Source organism: Miniopterus natalensis, chromosome 2 (genome assembly GCF_054644295.1).
Source record: "Miniopterus natalensis isolate mMinNat1 chromosome 2, mMinNat1.hap1, whole genome shotgun sequence".
Classification (NCBI taxonomy): Eukaryota; Metazoa; Chordata; class Mammalia; order Chiroptera; family Miniopteridae; genus Miniopterus; species Miniopterus natalensis.
This window is the reverse complement of record NC_142082.1, coordinates 2,276,049-2,296,355: the sequence shown is the minus strand read 5'-3', so window position 1 is coordinate 2,296,355 and position 20,307 is coordinate 2,276,049. Positions and strand designations below refer to the sequence as shown.

General features: G+C 52.3%; 1 protein-coding gene and 1 long non-coding RNA gene across 5 annotated transcripts in view; one reads left to right on the top strand and one right to left on the bottom strand.

Moving 5' to 3' along the window:
• Nucleotides 1-1,408, bottom strand: part of MCPH1 (microcephalin 1) — a 134,174-nt gene extending 132,766 nt beyond the window's left edge. For 3 of the 4 annotated variants that reach the window (XR_015714014.1, XM_087814059.1, XM_087814058.1), the window contains exons 1-2: nt 1,324-1,408; nt 10-101 (exon numbers count right to left, since the gene is read on the bottom strand). Coding sequence is in view for 3 of the 4 variants with exons in the window: in XM_087814059.1 (XP_087670185.1) it covers nt 10-101; nt 1,324-1,363 (132 nt within the window). In the remaining variant the exon portion in view is untranslated. Of the gene's footprint in view, nt 1-9; nt 102-680; nt 833-1,323 lie in introns of those variants that run through there. The other variant, XM_016219145.2, reaches the window with a different exon arrangement.
• A 1,748-nt stretch (nt 1,409-3,156) lies between these two features.
• LOC107541950 (uncharacterized) lies at nt 3,157-7,979 on the top strand. Its single transcript, XR_001603656.2, has 2 exons — nt 3,157-4,424; nt 7,371-7,979. It is a non-coding gene; the product is annotated as an uncharacterized LOC107541950 (long non-coding RNA).
• Nucleotides 7,980-20,307: the final 12,328 nt, after the last annotated feature.

Genomic DNA, 20,307 nt, shown 5'->3' with positions numbered 1-20,307 from the left:
ATTTCTTACCTTTGCCCCCATCTCAACAAGTTGGTTTGTAAATGTCTTCGAATAATTTTCTGTTCCATTGGCTGACCACACTTCAACATAAGCCACTACATCTGAAAACAAATGCGGTGTCAGCATGAAATATACTGAAATTCCAGCATCCCTCGCCCAAAGATTTCAATATATTTTCCTCTTGTTATATTTATACTAAAAAAAAAAAGAAATTTAAATTTTTCCTATTACAAGCGTATTCAAAATAACATTAGTGCCATTATGGTCCTTAAAATTTCAAGCAAAGAACAATTTTACACATACACACGTCATAGTTTACATTATTAACACTCAACGCTCCTCCCAAATTCCCAAATGAGGCTTAACTTTCCTAGGGCAAGAGTCTGCTTTCTGAAAGGTGCCAGACAGCACCTATTTCAGGCTTTGAGGGCCAGGCCACCACCCAACCTCGCGGCTGCAAAGCAAAAGGAGCCAGACAACACATTCACAAGGGAGCACAGCTGTGTCCCAAAAAGCTTCACAGGCAATAAAGTTTGAGTTTGATAGTTTTCATCTGTCTTCCTCCTGCTCATGTCCTGTGTGTCGTGTCGCCCCCCTCCCCCATTTAAAAACGTAAAAAAACAGTCTTAGCTTGCAGGCCCCACAAAAACAGGCAGAATGGGGGTACCGTTTGCAGACACCTGTTCTAGTGGCTTTTTCTCAAAATCTAACGCTTTAAAAGAATTCACAGGCGTGCCATTCTAAACGAATGGGCGCGCAGCAAAAGCCACGTCAGGTCAAGGCAACCAACGGCCACGTGGAAAAGCAGCCCCGTCGGGCCGCAGCCGCGCCCCCTGGACTCGGGTCTGCAGAGCTCGGCCCCGCGCACGCGCGCTCGCCGCCGGCGCCCCTCCTCTCCGCGCCCGACGCGACCCCCGCGCGCGGCTCCGGGCGCCCGGGACCCGGGTCAGGGCGGGCGCGGGGCTCCCCCCGCCTCGGCGCCGCGCAGCTGGGGCCGGGGGACCCGCGGGCTCCCCGCCTGCAAGGGCGGCACCGCCGAGGCGCGGGGCTCCGAGGTGAAGACGGCGCCGCCCGAGCCCCGCGCGGTCGCGGGCACCACTCCTCCGCCAGGGGGCGCGGCGGCTCTCCCGCCGGGCCCGGGAACGGGGCAGGCAGGGCTCCGCCGGGTCGCCGCCGTTTCACCGCTGCCCGCGCCCGCCAAGGTCGCCGCCGGCCCGCGACGGCGCCGACCGCCGGCCACTCCCCCGGCCCACGTGGCGCGGACGCGGCCCCCGACTCGGGGACAGCCCCCCGCGCGCCCGCCCAGGGAGAACCGGCGCTCACCTTTCAGAACCGAGCCCCGGGAGGCCCCCGGGTCTGCCATGAGGCGCGAACGGAGCCGCCCCGCCGAGCAGCGCCCAGCGGTCCCTGCCGACCCCGCGGCGGCCCCGAGCATGCGCAGGACGGCGCGCTCCGCTCCGGCTCCGCGGGGTCCGCCCTCCGGGTTTCCTCAGCGGCCGGGGCGAGCCGGGGGCGGGGCCGGGAGCAGAGACCCCGGAGGCCTGCGGGCGGGGCGTCCCCGGCACCGCCTCGGCCGCGCCGTCCCGGTGCCCGCGGGTCCGCGTCCTGCTCCGCGAGGAGCTCCCTCTGGCCGCTCGTCCGTTAGGGGGGCGGACGGCCCCTAAAACCCGCGTCGAAGCCGGCGGCTCCCATAGGAGACTGAGGAGCTCTCGGCGCCTCCCGGGGCCTCGCCCGGCAGCGGGGCGGGAGCGTCGCCGTCCGCTCGCAGGCCCGCGGGGCCCAGGGAGCAACTGCCCAGACGCCCCTCCCCTCCGTGCCCAGCGCGCGGAACGGCCGCTCGGGGGGGCCCCCAGGGCGCGTGCGCGGGTCGGGGGCCGGCCCTCGGGTCCGCTGGGCCCACGCTGCAGCTCGCAAGCCCCGGAGCGGACCAGCCCCGGCGGGACCGGAAGAGCCCGGCGCTCCGAGGCGGAACTTTTCCCTGGGCTCTGCCAGTCCCGGCTTCAAACTTCCCGCCAGCGGAGCCCCGCCCACGCCGTGCAGGGCGCAGGCGCGGGCCCCGCCCCGAGGCTGCGCGCATGCGTCCGGCCCGAGCACAGGCCGGGCAGCGCACCTGCGGACCCGCCCCGGCCCCGCTCGCCTCGGGTGGGGGGGGTGCTGCCGTCGGTGGCGGGCCCGTCGGAGTTCTCGGTGGACTCCCCGCGGGACCCAGGGCGGCTGAGGACGGCGCCGCCCGCGTGAAGGGAGCGAGGAGTGAAGCGCGCCGTCCCCAGCGCCGTCGGGCGAGCCGTTCCCGCGCCGCGCCCGGGGGAGCCCGCGCTGCGGAGGCTGGAGGCCGGGAGGCCGGGCCGCGGAGGCTGGAGGCCGGGAGGCCGGGCCGCGGAGGCTGGAGGCCGGGAGGCCGGGCCGCGGGCTCCGTCTCGGGATCCGCCCGCCTGGGCGCCGTGAGCCGCGGGCTGCCGGCGTTTCTGCAACTCCGCGCGCTTCGCCCCCGCGCGGGGCCTGAGCGACGCCAGCACCGCGCCGGCCGCGGAGCGCGTGCCGCGGGCTCCAGGCGCGTGGTCGCCGTCGGTCCTCCCCGGGGCGAGCGCCGTGCTATGTAAAAAGCACTTACGTATATTCCCCCCCGCAGGTTCCCACCGAAGTTCTCGCATCCTAGAGGTATTTGTTGGGGCGCCCTGGAGGCCGGCAGCGGCCGCCTCCCCAGCTCCCCGACAGTTTGAGGCCTTCCCTTAGCTTCTGCTGTGCCATTCGGTGCTCACAACAGCCCGCTACATAGAAATGTAGCTGTAAGTGTCAAATATAACTGTTATGGAAGAATGTATACAGGGGCCTGTTCATACCGTTAAGCAACCGAACCTCGAGCTCAGTGAAGTTTGAAAACCCGACGGGCTTCGTTGGAGGCCTTGCGAGCCAGGCAGCAGGTAGGAAGGAGCTGGGAGGGTTTTTAAAAGCATAGAGGGGGTGGGACAGGGAAATCCAATTTTTTACCCATGGATTGTTTCAGGGAAGGCCACAGTCCTTCGGGGGACCATCAGAACCGGCCGGGAGGATTATTACCTTGTTGATGCCGCCGGGAAACTCCACCCTGGCGGCTCAGATCACAGCCCTGGGGGGGCTGCAACTGGAATCAGGTTCAGTGTGAAGTCTTGGTTTGCAGGTGTGGGGCTGGCTTAGCACAGGTGACTCTACTTGGGGCCTGTTGTTTCTTTTTCTATTATTATTATTGAATTTATTGGAGCGACATTGGGTAAGTATATAGGCTTCAGGAGTGCAGTTCTATAGCACACCATCTACATGTTGTACTGTGCTCACCACCCCAAACCAGGTCTCCTTCCATCCCCGCTTATCCCGCCTTTACCGGCTCCTCTACCTCCCCCACCCCCTTCCCTCCGGTGATCACCATCCTGTTGTCTGTGTCTAGGAGGGTTTTTTCTGAATCCTCTCACCTTCCTCACCCAAACCTGCAAACCCCCCCCCCTCTGTCTCTATGAGTCTGTTTCTGTTTCATTTGTTAGTTTATTTTGTTCCTTAGATTTCACACATGAGTGAAACCACACGGGACTTGTCTTTCTCTGCCTGGCTTCTTTCACCTAGCGTAGCGCTCTCCAGGTCCACCCATGCTGTCACAAAAGTGTCCTCTTTTCTGGCCAAGTAGTATTCCACGGTGTGAATGTCCCACAGCTTTTTTATCCATCCTCTGCTGACGGGCATGTGGGCTGTTTCCATAGCTTGGCTATTGTAAATAATGTTGCAGTGAACATAGGGGTGAATATATTCTTTCAAATTAGTGTTTTGGGTTTCTTCTAATATATTCCCAGAAGTAGAATTGCTGGTCCATAAGGCAGTTTCATTTTTAATTTTTTGAGGAACCTCCACACGGCTTTCCATAGTGGACCAGTCTGCATCCCCACCGGCAGTGCACTAGGGCTCCCCTTTCCCCACACCCCCGCCAGCACTTGTTTGTAGATTTGTTGGTGGAGCCATTCTGACAGGTGTGAGGTGACACCTCATTGTGCTTTTAATTTGCGTCTCTGATGATGAATGACCTTGAGCATTTTTTCATATGTCTCTTGGCCATCTGCATGTCCTCTTTGGAGAAGTGTCTATTCAGGCCCTTTGCCCATTTTTTAATTGGATTGTTTGCTTTTTTTTGGTGTTTTATAAGTTCTTTATAAATTTTGGCTGTTACCACCTTATCAAATATATCAGTGGTGAACACCTTCTCCCATTCAGTGGATTGTCTTTTCATTTTATTGATGGTTTCCTTTGCTGTGCAAAAACTCTAGTTTGTTGTAGTCCCACTTGTTTACTTTTTCCTTTTGTTTCCCTTGCCTAGGGAAGGCTAGAGTCAACCAGTGCTGTTGCATTGAAATTGGTTGCTGGTTTTAAACAGACACAGAGAAATACAGAAGCATAAATCGATGGTACAGAATCAGTACAGACATCTAGTTGTGGGCTTGGATTTGGCTGAGTGTCCATGATGTTCTCCATCTCTGTCCTCTGGGGGTGCCTACGCTGTCCCTGTAACAAGTAGCACCCAGGGCCCAGACCATGGTTTCTAACTACCATTTTCTATTAAAACAACTAAAGGTTCCTTGAAGAAATGGCTAGCCCTATGGCTGGCCCAGGGACATCACAGCATGAATCGGGAATAAAAATGTGGGAGGAAGAAAGAAAGTGCTCAGAGCATAATGGGGACAGGTCAAGAGGACAGGAGTTGCTGAAGGGCTCCTGCTGCCAAGTAGGGGACAGTTTTAGGATCATAGTAAGTATTAACAGATACTAGCCCATTCAATGAAACAGGAAATTGTGAGCCTATGCTAGTATGAACAAATGAATGAATGAATGAAGACGGGAAACTTCATTACAGTAGAACTGTAACAAATAAATGCGAAAGAATGAAGGAATTAGAGGAGCATCAGTTGGCAACCAAAATAATTGTTTGAGACAGTGATCATCAGTTGACGCTAAAGCTTGTTAGTGAAAGTGTGATGAGAGATGGCATTTTCACACACATGGTATCTCCCCACAAGACTCGTGACTCACACAGTAAGTTTACAGCTAAGAAACACAGTGCGCACCACCTGCAAAGAGTGACCATACTTCACCAGTCAGGGGACAAATGGATGTCCTGTGCCCGGTGATACGATGCACAGTGCGGCTCCCGGGATTCCTACTAATAACAAAGAACATGAATCTGGTTCTGAGCAAATCCAAACTGACGGGTATTCAACAAAATAACTGGCCTGGATGCTTCAAAAACGTCAAGGTCTTGAAAAACAGAAATGTGAGTGACTGTGTCAGGGACTAATGGAAACCAAGGAGATTGGCAACTAAAACGGTGTGTGATTGTGGATTGAATGATGGACCAGAAAAAAATTTTTTTCTATGAAGAATATTGAGATAATTGGTGAAATTTGAAAAGCCCTTAGATTGGATAACAGTATAGATGTTAATTCCCTGCTTTCGATCATTGTGCTGGATTATTTAAGAAAATGCCTCATTTTAGAAAAATGCACACTGAAGTGTTTTGGGGGTAAAAAACATCATGTCTGCAACATCTCATATTTTAGGGAAACACATTCTTATAGGTAGAAAGGGTGATAAAACAGATGCGGCAAAATGTTAACATTTGGGGAGCCTGAGTGGAAATTGTGAAAAACCTTTATTATTTTATACTTTCTCTATAAGTCTTAAATTCTTTCAAAATAAAAAGGTGGAAAAGAGGTTTATGGCAGAAGAATAGCTGGCTAGACCGTGATTAGCCCCGATGGCCCTCACCTCTCAGGTAGGAGATGAACACTGGCGCCCAGTTAGTGGTGGCTTCACATGCCCAGAGCAGTTCCTACAGGGGACCTGCTCTTGCTATGCACCTGGTGAGAGCAAGTGAGGGTTTAAGATTATGCAGCAAGAAATCGATGTCATCACTGAACACATCTCAGCCCGTCCAGAGAAAAGCAGTTTCTGCTCTACCAGCGATTTTCCACTGCAAGCTGCAGGGATTTTTAAAACATGAAATACTGAATTTAGTTAGGGCACCGACCTCTTTTCCCTTAGATTGTCAAATAGAAAAATGACAACAGCCAACACAACAATAGCCATCCAGTGTGAATGAATCAAAGTTATACCTATTTTTTTTTTTTTTGTCAGATCAGCAAAAAATATGTTTTTGGGTGTGCCACAGGATTTTAGTAATTAATTTATGTGCCATGAGATGGAAAAGGTTGAAAATCGCTGAGTTATACGATTTACAATCATTTCTGTTAAGGATGGAATGATTTTAGTTCAGAATTCTAATGTCTGGGAAAATACTATTAAATACTGTACTGAAAACAATCTAATTCCTTATGTAAACTGGAAAGATATTTACTCTGCCCAGAATAGAGTCTCCAGTGTAAAGGTATTTTGTTTCAAGTGCTGTTTCAAGAACAGTTTCAGAGCTGTAACAAAAAGCCTTGTTTTAATAAAAAGAATACAATTTTAAAAAGAAAGGAAAGGCTTGACCCAGCAACAGCATATCAAGAAAGACCCATCCCTGACACCAAAGATGATAAATTTAAATGATGTCATCATCTAGTCCAACACGTTTGCTTTACAGATGAGAGGAAGAAGGCTGCCAGCTCTAAATCACAGAGCCACTTAAACTAGAATCAGTCCTGGAATCAGCCTCTGGGTACCAGCGCCAGTTGCTCCGTGTTTTCCTTCTACATACCGTCCATAGGTATTTACTGAGCACTTTCTATGCACCGTGGGCCTGGTACGTTTCAATATATGGACCTCTTCTCATTTGCTTCAGCACCTCTTCTATCAGAAGGAGACTCTATCATCCAGGCTAAGGACTATCCAGCTCCTTATTAAGAGCAAGGTTAATTAGCCTGGCTGGTGTGGCTCAGCTGGCTGAGCATTACCTTGTGCAGCAAGAGGTTGCTGGTTCGATTCCCAGTCAGGGCTCATGCCTGGGTTGCGGGCTCCGTCCCCAATAGTGAGTGTGCAGGAGGCAGCCGATTGATGGTTCTCTCTCATTGATGTTTGTCTCTCTCTCCTTCCCCCTCTCTCTAAAATCAATAAAAACATATTTTAGAGTTATAGAAAGAAAAAAGTTAATTAAATTAATGAGTTGAAAGAAACTTGACCTTTGCACTAATACACTCCAGTTTTATTTTTTGTCATTGCATTTCTATTCAGGGTTTTTAAAATTTTTTATTAAATTTAATGGGGTGACATTGGTTAATAAAATTATATAGGTTTCAGTGTACAATTCTATAACATCAGTATATTCAGGGTTTTTACTACAATCATTTAATATAAGGAAAGGACTTAGCAAAACCTACGATAACTTATCTGTGCTTTTGCATTTTTACTCTCTGCAGGGGAATAAAAGATGAAAGCCGTTTTCTCTGCCAACCCTCACCTGAAATAAAAGGGCTGTAGACTAGAAAGTCTCTCTATACACACTCAGGGCCCAAGGAGGGCGGAAAATGTTGACTTCAGTTCAGCAGGTGGCGGGCTTCTCAGAGGCTGCTTCCTGACAGCCTGACAGTCCGTGGACAGAACCCAGGACGTGCGGGTCTCTGAGAAGTCCTGGCAGACGTCAGATGAAAGGCCCCGGGCTTCAGAAGGACGCCCGGTGCCCCAGAGCCTGGAGCTCCCCTGGAACCCTCCATTCTCAACACCTCGGCATAAACACTTAGGGCAGGAGAGGGCCCCGGCTTCCTAGGAGGTCATAAATTTCAAAGGTGAGGCACAGATCACTGAGCTATGTTTTCCTTTATGGTGTTTCTACAAACCCGAAAGGAGACAGAGGAGAGAGACTTGAAAAGCCAATGTTACATCTACTGAAAACTTTTATCATCTCCCGCTGAAACCAGTACTCTGTAATTATTCTTAGTAGAAGCAAATGTGGCACTTTTCCTAAATAATGATATAACAAAATACATTTTCGAACTTAAAATTTTTTAAAATAAAGTTTTAACAGACTATTACTTGGTGATATAGAACAAGAGGCCTGCACTCACAAACATGAAAAGCATTTAAAAATCCGTGAGTATATGAACTGAGGATGGGCAAATACAAAGGGGAGGGAAAGCGGAGGGCGTGAAAAACCGAAGAACGAAGCATTTGCGGGACCAGTGATGGATTATTTTAGTTTGTATCTTGTGTTGACATAAGAAACATTCAAACCTGTAGAGAATTTTTCGTGAATTTATTTGAACCAAACCGTCGACAATTGCAGAGAAGCAAAATCTCAGCAGACTGAGAAAATACTCTAGAGTGTCAGTTTTGCGTCTTATTTTATACGTTAGAATCAGAAGAGAAGACCTAAGTGGGTTCCATGAAATCCTCGGTGATGGATGAGGGAGGCAGGAGAAGGCAAAGGAGGGGCGTCGGGGATGCGGAGTTGGGGGGGTGGGGTTGGGGCGTGGGGGGGTGGAGGACGCCTCTGGGATTGGGTAAAAAGTAAAATGACGTCTTTTACAAAGGTGGGTACAAGACAGCTGATAGTCAACAATTAACCATAATGGGAGGATTTGTGGTCTCTGCCTGGTGCACTGTTTGTGACCTTAGGGGGTGGGAGCGGGAGTTACCCTGACGTGTGAAAGGCATGTTATGGTGGGTGCAAAAAGACGACAGACTCAGCTGAGGGAGAGATGGACCTTTGTCAGGGGAGACTGTAGCCTAGGACGTGACTGCCCGCCATAAACTGCTTTTAGTTAAAGAGTTTGCATTTCAGCCCATCCTGGTGGTTACTTTCGTCTCTGAGATTGTGAGGTGGCCACGCAGGCCTCCCCGAGCCTGTCAGGTTTGGTATGTGGCCCCGTTTGGTCCACATTTCTTACGACCAAGTCTCGGGATTCTACATCCTACCTGTTGCTGCCCTTGCGGTGGCCGCGCCCGTTCTGGCCAGTGACCTGTCTCCAGGTGTGACCGACGGCAAGCCCCTTCCCGAGGTCAGCCCGGCCTCCCTGGGCCTGCGCCTGCCTTCCCTCCGTCCAGTCCCCGCCCCCAGGGGTCTGGCCTCCCCTTCGCTGCTTTCCTACTAATAATGAGGTAGTTACAAAGCGGTCGTCACTGTGGCCCTGGCTGGAACAACCTCCCGCTGGGGGCCAGGCTCCACCTCAGGAGATCGCAAAGGCTTTAGGGGCTCAGTGCCAGAGCCAGAATGCAGACCAAGGAGGTATTTGTTACCATAAATCACTATCACAGGTACACAGTTCAGTAGTGCTGAGTATATGCACGTAAGTAAAACATCTTTGTGCAAGTTATAGTGTTGAACATGTATATTCACATTTTTTCACCTTGCCTCTGTCCCCTGAACACAACCTCCCTCTTCCTTCTTTCCCACCACCCTCAGAAACCGACGTCCTGCCTTCTGTCTGTGAATTCGACGGCCCTGCGTATAGCGTGTGAGCAGAATCAGACAGCATTTGTCTTTCTGGGACCCTGTTTCACTCAGCATCACGTCCTAGGGGTTTATCTGTGCTATGTGGTGTCAGAATTTCTTTTTAAGGCTGAGTAATATTCTGTTATGTGCATGTTTCACATTTTACTTACCCATCCATCCTGGGCGCTTGGGTTGCTCATACCTCTTGGCTTTTATTGCCAGGAACGAATATCTCTTTGAAGTCCTGCTTTCAGTTCTTTTTGATATACATATTCCCAGACGTGGGATTGCTGGATCACATGGCAATTTATTACCTAATCTTTTAAAAATGTTTTTAAAAGGATATATATGCTCTCTCCCCATTTCAATTGCTGATAAAGGATCAACTGGGTAAAACAGAGAGACCCAGACATTATTTCAGGTAAAATGCAAATGCCATCGGTACAGTCTGACCTTCGCTGCTTTCTGCAGTCACTGTGATGCCTTCCTCCTAACACCTCCGGTGTAAAGAGGCAGAACGTCAGCAGGAAAGAGCCGCGTGAGACTCGCCTCAGAGGGCAGCTTTCAATCCCATCACCCGAAGCTCCGAAAGCGGCCAAATAAAAGTGGGCAGAAAATGGGGGAAAAAAAGACAACATGAAAAACCTATCTGTGAGTTTCAGAGGGAAGTGTTATCTGTGTTCCCACTTAAACGTTTAGGTGACTGTTCCTGCGAAATCTGGATTAAAAAGTTGTATGAAAATGCCCATTAGATGGAGCTGTCCCCGAGGCACCCGGGATCAATGACTCTTCATTTCCTCTCCTGGGGCAAAGCATTGAACAGTCACTTATGTTTTATATAGCAACATAATTTTAAAAGTTACTTTCTTTTAATTTCAATTTCATTTATTTGTGTTTTCACTGATGTTTTCCAGAAGAGAAATTACATAGATGATTCACGCTTCAGTATCAGTCTTTTCCAAACGTCTGGTTGGAGAATTAGGTTAGCAAAAGTTTCATTGGTTTTAGTAAATGGCATAGTCAAAGGTTGTTTACTGAGTGTAAAGTTAATGAGAGGAGCATCCGAATAGAGACTTTGAAACTCAAGCTAATCAGCTTCTGAGAGTATCAGACATGTGGCCAACTGCACAGGCCCGTCTGGCCCCTGCTTTCTGCCCCCGATGCTGGCCTGGGGTGGGGGCTTAGACTGCACACAGGAAATGCAGGGTTTCAGCACCGATCGAGGGAATTTTATCTTCACTACTGCCCCCTCCCTCAGTTGTGTTGGTCACTATCCAGGAGTGGACGTCGAGGGTCCTGCGATTTGGGATCGGACCGTGATGTGGCTCCCAGAATGAACCTCTTGTTATGAGGGACCCCTTCTCTCATCCTGCAAAGTGACACAACTCAAGGATGGAGAGCGGCCGCGGTGGGCCTGATCTGGACTCAGCAGAGTGGTCGGTGGGGGCTGAAGGGCATGCTCAGCAAAGGAGGGAGTCCATGTTTTAATACCCAACCGGCTGCCAACAGCTGTATCCCAGTCAGTCTTGTGTGTGAAGGTCTATTGAAGGTTGGTGGCAGTTGAACATTTCACATCCTAGTTGTGTGATATGAAAGGAGACCTGTGCACTCCAGGGTCTCGGGCTAAAAGACAATGGTCCTGAACAGGTGTCATGGGCTGAATTCTGTCCCCTCAACATTCAGATGTTGAAGTCCTTCCTCCAAGTGTGAGGAATATGCATGATACATATATCACAGAGAAAAAAATTGATGTGTGAAAGGAACACTGGTCGGTCGGCTGCCTTCTGCGTGAGCCTGACCAGGAACTGAACCCACCACCTTTCGGTGCAGAGTACAACACTCCAGCCACCCGAGCCACACCGGCAGGGCCCCGTGTGACTGTTTCTAGACCTTTAAAAGGTAATTAAAGTTAAACTAGGTCATAAATGTGGGGCTCTAGTCCGGTAAGACCAGCACAGAGGAACGGCCGTGCGAGGGCTCAGAGAAGGTGACCGTCTGCAGGCCGGGAAAGGGGTCTCACCTGAGACAACCGGGGGCGTCCAGCCTCCAGGGCCATGAGAAAGCTTTGCTGTTTCAGCCAGCTCGATGGTGGCATCTCGTGACGGAGCCCCAGCCCGCTAGCACAGTAAGTCCCCTGGTCAGTACCATTTCCTCTCGGCCCCCGCAGCATGTCGAGGCTGGGGCCCTCCCAGGAGGGGCGGGCTGGCAGCTGCAGCGGGGGTCGCCGGCACAGCCGCCCCCGCCCCGGGCATGAGGGGTCTGCGTGGACGTCACCACAAGGACGCCCAGGGACTGGAACAGCCGGTCGTACGCTTGTTTCCACATCTTGTCCCCGAAATGCGTAGGGAAGGGTCTAGATCAGCTCCCCCCTCGGGCGGAGGAGGGATGATGACCTTGTGGTGGTGAGTCAAGGTCACCCTTTACTCCATGTGCTTAAATTGTCTCTACAGTGAGCGTATATTCTTGTGTTACTCTTGAATTTAACAAGTACAGTAACAGTAGTGGGGGGGAACCCCTGCTGGCAGCTGCCTGGGAGAGGCGTTCCTCAGGGATGTGTGAGGAGCGTCCTGAAGGCTGCGGAGGACCAGGGAGCGGTGGCCTGGGCCGGGCCCGCTCTCGGCAACACTGCGATAGCTGCGGACGCTGCCAGGGGGGCGGCAGACTTACTGGGGTCACTTTTTAAATTATATAAATGTCTAACCACTATACTGCACAGCTGAAACGAATAAAACACAATATTGAATGTCAACTATAACTGGAAAAAAAGTAGAAAAAAAATGATGTTGCCCCCCCACCCCCCAATCTGTTCTAACTGCTGCCACCATTTGTTTTGTAAAAACCTCAAATGAGCTCACGCCACCCCCTGCTTTGAGTCTTCGATGGCCTCGCTGTCCTTGGGGGACGCGCAGACTCCTCACCGCAGCCTGGAAGGCGCCCATTCGCCCTTCACCCGGCTTCAGGCCCCCTCTCCGCCTCTGCCGGGCCCTGAGCTGCTCAGAAATGCCGGCTCCTGCCTGCTCCCCGCTCCTCCTCTGCTGTTTCCGTCGCCAGGACGGTTCTTTCTGCCGCACTGGACAACTGCTCAGATGGCACTTCCTCAGGAGGGTGTCCCCAGGGCGCATGCAGGCCCCTCCGTCCACAGCTCTGCCCCTTCCCTGACCTCTCCCCGGGCCCCGGGCCCCTCTGCTCACTGTCAGCTTTCTCCATTGTAATAAGTATTTTGTTGTGTCAGACCCCAAGCTCACGGCCGATCCCCAAGCTCACGGCCGATCCCCAAGCACACGCCGATCCCCAAGCGCACGCCGGTCCCCAAGCTCACGGCCGATCCCCAAGCGCACGCCGATCCCCAGCCTCGTCAGCGCCTGCACACTGTGGAGGTTTAATAAATGCTGTTGAATGAATGAATGAACAGAGGATGAAGGGAAGGCCAGACAAACCTCTGGAGGCACCACCATTTCCGAGTGACACAGACGTCTGGCAGGGAAGGGGACTGAAGGGGTGGCCACGGCTGTAGGAAGCCAGCCAGGGAGGCAGAGAAGGAGCTGTCCCATCAGCAGGCAGGCGGCCGCAATGTCAATGTCGAAGGGCCAGCGAGGTCGAGGGTGGAAGTTGTCCATTTTAATGTAGTGACAGAGAGATCACGGGGACTCTGTTGAGCGCATTTTGGAAGAGTGAGAGGAGTAGGAGGGTGGTCTCAGCGCTGGGCCAATGGGAAGGAGCCGAGAATTGGGGTTACCTTCAGACCGCAGCCCCGCCCTCTGCCCAGCGTGGGCTTCAGCAACTTCTTTGATTTTTGTGTAGCTCACCTAGGACACGGGGTAATGATGGTGCCCACCTGCTGGGGGGCTGAGGAACTAGAAATAAACAGCGAATGCCACAGACGCGTCTCCAGGACGTCCCTGACAAATGGGGCAGCGGCTGTAATCTAGTCCAATGTCTGCATTTAGATGCACTGCTCTGTGGGAACAGACCTAACTCAATCAACAGAGGCCCAGGCATTTTTAAAAAGTTTATCAGGTACATTAATGTGACCCAGTCAAGAGTGTCTAAAAACCCGTTAAGGAGTAAGTCATGAGGCTCTGCCGGGATCTGCAGTAATTTGTGGAATAATTTAATATAAACCAGTGAATTATAGACTAGGATCCACTCTGGGATGTGTTCCTATCAAACAACACTTTCATCATCACAATGTGCCTATCTTTAGGCAAAGCGTGTCTGATTTTACCACCATAATCCCGTAATTTGTAGAAAGATTTGAAAGTTGTGAATTTTTACAGGGAATACTGGATAGGGGCAACCACCACTTAGGAAGAGCTTTGAGGTTGTGACATTTTGGTGATCATTTCCTGTATCCCTAACAAATATGCAAACCTGACTATATAATTTGTCTTTTCAACAAAACGAAAACAGAACCGAGGGTCTATTGTGTGGCCTCAGGGAGTGTCGCCAAGACCCGCGCTGGGAAGGAAAAGACCGCGCGCGCCTCTGGCTCTTCACCACGAGGTGGCGCTGCTCCACGCTGAAAAACTGAGGGCCCGCCAGGCACCCCCCCCCCCCAGGAGTGGGTCAGGCAAGGGCCTCAGCCCCCGCGCTTCCCCCGAGACGCGCCCGACTGTCGGTGCCTGACCGCAGCCCGTTACAGTTGCACTTGCGTGTGCACGTGACTCGGCGCGGGCGGCGTCGAACACGCGCGCGGGGGCCCGCGCTGTGCGCAGGGCGGCAGGTCCCGGGCGGTGAGACGCGCGCGGCGAAGCTGACTCGCCGCCGCCGCCGGGACGCTGCGCAGGTGCCCGGGCTCCGCTCGGGAGCCGAAAGCGCGGAGTCAAAGTGACCGTAAGATGACATAGAGCCTCCGGCGGCTCGCACCGGCGCAGCCGGCTCCTGGACCCCGCACACCTCGGACACCCCGTCGGGGGCGCCGCGCCTCTGGACCGCCCGCCCCTCCGCTGCTCTGGGGAGACCCGTCCTCCCCGCCCCCGGCCGAGATGCGCGCGGGGCGCATCCGGCTCTGAAACGGTCCCCTGCCGAGGTCGCCTTCCCACCTCCGAGGGCGGGGGCAGCCGAGGTCCCCGCCTGGGGGGAAAATCAGGAGCAAGCGCCCCGCTTGTCCGCTGCGGCTTCTAGAAACCAAATGGCCTGGGAGCGGGTGGGAAAGGCGATGAAGCGGGGGTACTGCTGGCGTTCCCAAGACGGGGTGCGGGACCCCCGGGCTCCCTGACTGCAAAGCGGGCTCGGGAGCCTGGAAACAGCAGCCTCCTGCGGAATGAGGGCTCCTCTGAAGAACTGTCGCCTCCCCGGCCCTTTAAATGATACAAAGAATGATCTGGAGAAAAATCCAGATATTTGGGGTATATTCTGTCCTTTTGTATGTATAAAATTAAATATATGAAATAAACCTTGGTCTATTTAAGCCTAAATGAGTTCTTTTAAGAACTGTCTAGAAGAAATCCAAGTGGTAACTGTATCACAGGTTAATAGGCATAAAAACAATGGAGCAACCTACGATGGGTGGCACCTTAGCTCGGATGGGACACAGCAATGTGAGCGCCCTATACTGAGAGCTCCGTGTCCTGGGTACATTTCACCAACGTTAGTGCTGTCAGGCTCAGAAGTGACCCCGTGTTGGGCATATTACTTAGCCTCTTTAATGCTCAACTGTTTTTTTTTGTTTGTTTTTACATGTAAGAAAGAAAACAGAAACAGAGGCATAGATACATGGAACAGACTGACAGCTGCCATAGGGAAGGGGGTGGAAGGACTGGTGAAAGGTGAAGGGATTATCCAAAAAAGATACACGCGTAACACAGAGACACCGGCAACAGTGTGGCCATGGCCGGAGGGAAAGGGGGCCGGGGAAGGCCGAGGTGGGCAAAGCGGGGGGACTGGGGCTGGGAAGAGGCTTTGCTTGAGGCAATGGGTGCATGATGATGTTTTATCATGCAGTGTGCAGGTGATGTTTTACTGGTTTTGTGAACCAGTATCACCCTGATACATTTAATATAAAGAAAGGATATAACGATAGTATCTACTTCCTTAGGCGATACATGTAATTCACTTACTGTTTCAGGCATGTAGTAAACAACCAGTAGGTGCTAACAAGTCACTGATAATTTAGATATTACAGTAAGTGGACAGACATCATGCGAAGTGATTGTTGGCAGCCACAGTTTATTCTAAAATGTTTGAACTGCCTCCATAACACACCCGTAGTTGTCTTATATAAAAATCTTGTTTCTCTTCCCCAAATCCTCATGTGAGAGGGCAGGTTCCCCATCAATAGTCTCATCTTAGGTGACTTCATCCACTCCCACGGCCTCAAGTACCCCCTATTAGTTGATACCCTCAAGTTTACAGGCCTGTGCTGGACCTTCCTCTGGAGTCCCTATGTTATAAACCCAGCTGCTTACCTGGAATCTATGTTTAAACATCCCTTGGGCATCTTACTTTAGTCCAAAGGGAACTGAGTTGCTTTCATTTGTCTTTCCCAAAGGCAGTTTCGCCTGAACAGGCCCTTCTCTGCGCCCGGCAGCCCTGCCCACACGTAGGAGACATCCCTGACCTCCTCTTTCCCGTCTCCCAGCACTTACAGGCGTCCATCCTCGCGGCTCTGCTTCTGGGTATATATTGTATATGGACTCGGAGCTCTTCCCAGCACCTGCACGGCCAAAGCACTAGTCTCCACGGTCACCCCTTCTCACCTGCCGGTACCCCCCGTGGTCCTCCCTTCACCAGCCTCCCCATCTAGCTTCATGCCCCACAGAGCAGCCAGACGCCACCTTCCCAAAGCATCCATCGGATCATCTTTGCCCTGCAGACGTCCTCTGGTGGCTTCTCGTTGTTCTGAGAGTGAAGTTCCAGGCCTGCGAGAGTAGGAAGCTAAGTGTTACGGGGTGCAGGGCGGGGAGGGCTCCGTCCCACCCGCTCCCGGGAGGTGTGCGCAGCGGCCCCACGCGCTGGGAGGCCAGTGCCCGTAAAGTTAAGCGCCCAGGTACCACACAACTCACATTTCACTCCTAGGTTTGGGCCCAAGAGACACCGAGGCCTGTGTTAATCCAAAGACTTGCTCGTGTTTACAGTGTGTTAACTCAGCAGAGCCCCAAGTGTCCTCAACAGGCGGACGTGTGACTAGCCTGTGGTGTGTACACACAGCACGCCCAGGGGCACACACTCAGCAATGAAGAGAACCGGAACACGCACCCTGTGGGTAACCGTGTGCAGACCATCACGGGGTCGTTTAAGGAAAGGCCGAGGAAAGGGAAAGACAACTTACAGTGACGGAAAGTGTTCCAATGGGCACCCGGATCTGGGATGGGCCACTTTACGGGTCGATGAAAATATTCTGTATCTTGCTGGGTGGGTGGTCACGCTGCTCAGAGCACATCAAAGCGGGCGCTCAGCATGGGCGCAGTTCATTGTGCGTCAATTACACCGCAATGCGGACGATTTAAAAGGAAAAAGCCGGGAGCACTCAGCACGCGGAGTCATCATCGGGGCATCTCGAAGCGTCTGCTTTTAGAAATGCTCACACAGCTGGTGCTGACTGACCAGGCCACCTCAAGGGACTTCCTCCTTCCCGAGGTGTCAGGAGATGTCCTTGGGTCTGGGAAGACGGAAGTTCACTGGGCAAGGAGCTGGCATATGCCACCATCCTGAGGGAAGGGCCCAGGGGTTCAACTTGCCTTCTCAGCCCAGCAGGGAGGTATGAGAGCGGGGGCCCCCAACGTCTCCGACAAAGGGCTCCTGGCTCGCCCGCTATTTTCTCTTTTGATGTAACAGAATCACAGGTTGTCAAGTGGGAAGAAACCTTGGGAATTACCTAGTTCAACCTGCAATTGTTTCCCTGTCGCCACGGTTTCTGTCTGACTACCTTTCTCCCTGGGATCGGGACGAACCTCGCTCTTTTCTTGTTCGCGTCATCCAGGCGTCTGGCGAGGGCTCGCTTATTGGTTTCCTCCTTTTTAGTGCCTGTGCTTTTCCCCGCTGCTTTGACCTTTGTATCTAATTCTTTTTAAAAATGTGTTTTTATTGATTTCTTTAGAGAGAAGAAGGGAGAGGGAGAGAGAGAGAAACATCGACGAGAGAGAAACATGGGTCGGCTGCCTCCTGCACGCCCCCTCCTGGGGGTTGAGTCCCCAACCCGGGCCTGTGCCCTGGCGGAAATTGAACCCCGACCCCCTGGTTCATGGGTCGACGCTCAACTGCTGAACCACACAAGCTGGGCTGTATCTAAATTTCACGTTCCCAAAGCCAAAGGTTAAAACTCATTACGCAAAGTCAAGCTAAATGCATGTCAAAGACACAGATGTAAATCAGGCTTGTTTACTGCCACTTCCATAAACACATCAGGAGGTGCGTAAAGTGTCGATGACGTTCCTGGACTACTTTACTCCTTAGGAATTTCTTTGAGCTCAGCGGTCCTTGGAGAAGGGAAGACAGGTGACCCTTTGTCCGCAGCTGGGGCAGTGAGTGGGGGAGCAGCCGCCCGGGTCTCATTTGTCCCTGTCATTTGTCAAGAGTGGAACTGGGCTGGTCTTGGCCAAGTTGTACAACTTTCCTGAGCCTCTAGGACCTCCGAATGGGAGTAATATTGTCAGTGGGGAAGAACTTATTTTCCCTACTGAGAACTGGAGAACATGGACAGAGTGTGGCCCAGAGTAGACACTCAGCAAAGGCTCGTGTCTTTGTCCCTCCAGGTTCGCTGTTTCCAGGGGGCCAGACTCGGGTAGAAGACTCATGTAAAGCAGAATATTTCCTGGGTGTTCCAGAGCGGGGCTAATGTAAAATTTGTACTTGTAAAAATTTTTGTAAGTTTTGTAAAATATTTGTAAAATCTCTAGTTTAGCTTGACAGAGCCTCGGCCCGCCCTCCGGCTACTAAATCACAACCTCTCTTCCAGTGTATGTACCAGAGGTTTGCAGTAAAGAAGGGACGTTGCAAAATAGCTTTGTCTTTACCTGTTGGCAGACGAGGATTCTATTTTTCTTTCTGGACGCGACAGGGTAAGTCCCTCTCTCGCGGGTGCCGGTTCATCTGTCACGTGTGTCACTAGGAAGATTCACGTTGACCACATCCGTGAACCTGAAATGACGGAGCGTCCGGCCTTCGTAAACGGATCTGCAGTTATTGGTAATTTCACTTAAATCGTGAATATAAACAAACCAAGCCATCTCCTTTGTGGAGTTGCTGCCTCTTTCTAACTAGGATCCCCATTTCTTCACTATTTTGCAGACTTGGTAGGTCACTCACTTCTATTGCAAAGAAGGACAGCTGGAGGCCACGGCCCGCCCTGTCTCCGCCGCAGGGCAGAGTGTCTGCACCGAGTCACCAGAACCCCCTCGGACGTGCGGGATGAGTGAGCGCCTCCGTCACAAAGACAGTGACCTTCAGGGAGAGAGGAAAGCCCCGGCGGTGACTGCGAGACTGGCTGGGGGGGTGGAGCGATAGGCTCCGTGGAAACCAAGCCGTGACCCGAGTTAAGTGGGGAAGGCGAGGATGACGGAGGAAATGGGGGGCCGGGGGGTTGCGGCCTCAGTGAGGTTGAAGAGCGGCCCCCGTGGGGATCACTGAACGTGCGAGCCGGAGATGGGGCCTCAGGGTGAGATTTCTGGGGCTCACCTCTGAGGTGGGCCCTTTCCAGGGATGACAAGGGAGCGTGTGGGTTTCGGGGGCGGGGGACGGGAGGACAGGTCACGCCTTGATCCCTGAGGGACATGGATGCCAGAGATGGCTGTGGCAGAAGGGGGGGACCGTGGTGACCAGAGCAGGCGTAATGGCCTCTCAGTCAGCCTGGAGCCGTGGAGTCTGACTGCGGACAAGCGACAGCACAGAGCCGGAAGGCGAGCTGTCCGCGGGCGAGGACAGGTGGCCCCAGGTGCGGGGAGCGCAGGGCGTGGTTGGAGGAAGGTCCCGATAAACGGTCCCGGCGAGCCGGGCGGCGGGCTGCGGGCAGACGGCCCCTCCCGCGCGCGAGCCCGTAAGTGCCCGTCTAGGGCTCACGCCCCGGGGCATCTACTTTCCACAGGCACACAGCAGCGAGAGCGCCTCACTGTTACCATTGTCCTTCAGTCTGTGTTCCTGATCGTGAAAAACGGAGAAACCCAGTTTTCTCTGCATTACGAAATGTTTTCAAAATTTTAACCAGAATGAATCCCTAAGAAAGCACTTTTTCTTAAAAACACTGTTTGGGAGGTACAAGACAATCATTTGGATTACTTTTTTAGTTTTGTTAACTTTCACCCAAGGATATTTTCCCAGTGATTTGTAGAGAGAGTGAGAGGGAAGGAGGGAGGGAGAGAATCATCGATGGGAGACATCGAATGGTCGCCTCCCGCACGCGCCCCGACTGGGACCAGGGATCCAACCTGCAACCCAGGTACGTGCCCTTGACCGGGAATCGAACCCGGGACCCTTCAGTGAGTGGCCAACGCTCTAACCACTGAGCCACATTGGCCAGGGTTGGTATTACTTTTTTAAAAAAGATTTTATGCACAAAATTTTACTTATACTGTAATGTATTGTTAATTGGTTACAAAGAATTATTTTCTTTCTTTGAATCCATCCCATCTCGTTTTATGTTATTTTTCTCTGTGTAACAATAGACTTTTACCTCTTCTTCCTCTGGGTTATGTTCATTAAGGTTTTCCTCTCCTAAGCAAGAGCAGCATGACTAGGAAATACAGACTTTTCAGCAATGCATCTGAATGTGCTTTAATTTTACATCCCAGCTATTACTTGTTGTGTTAAAAAGCCATCGACTTTCTGAGCGGACGTTGGTCCTAACTGCCTTTCTGTTTTCACTGCGCACAAGCAGCCACGAGCGTTTTCCCACGTTGATTCTGGTGAGTCAGTGGCCGCTGCAAAATTAAACTTTGTGGGTTAAACGGGGATTTAAAATGTAGAGCAGCACACGTGATATGAAGATGATT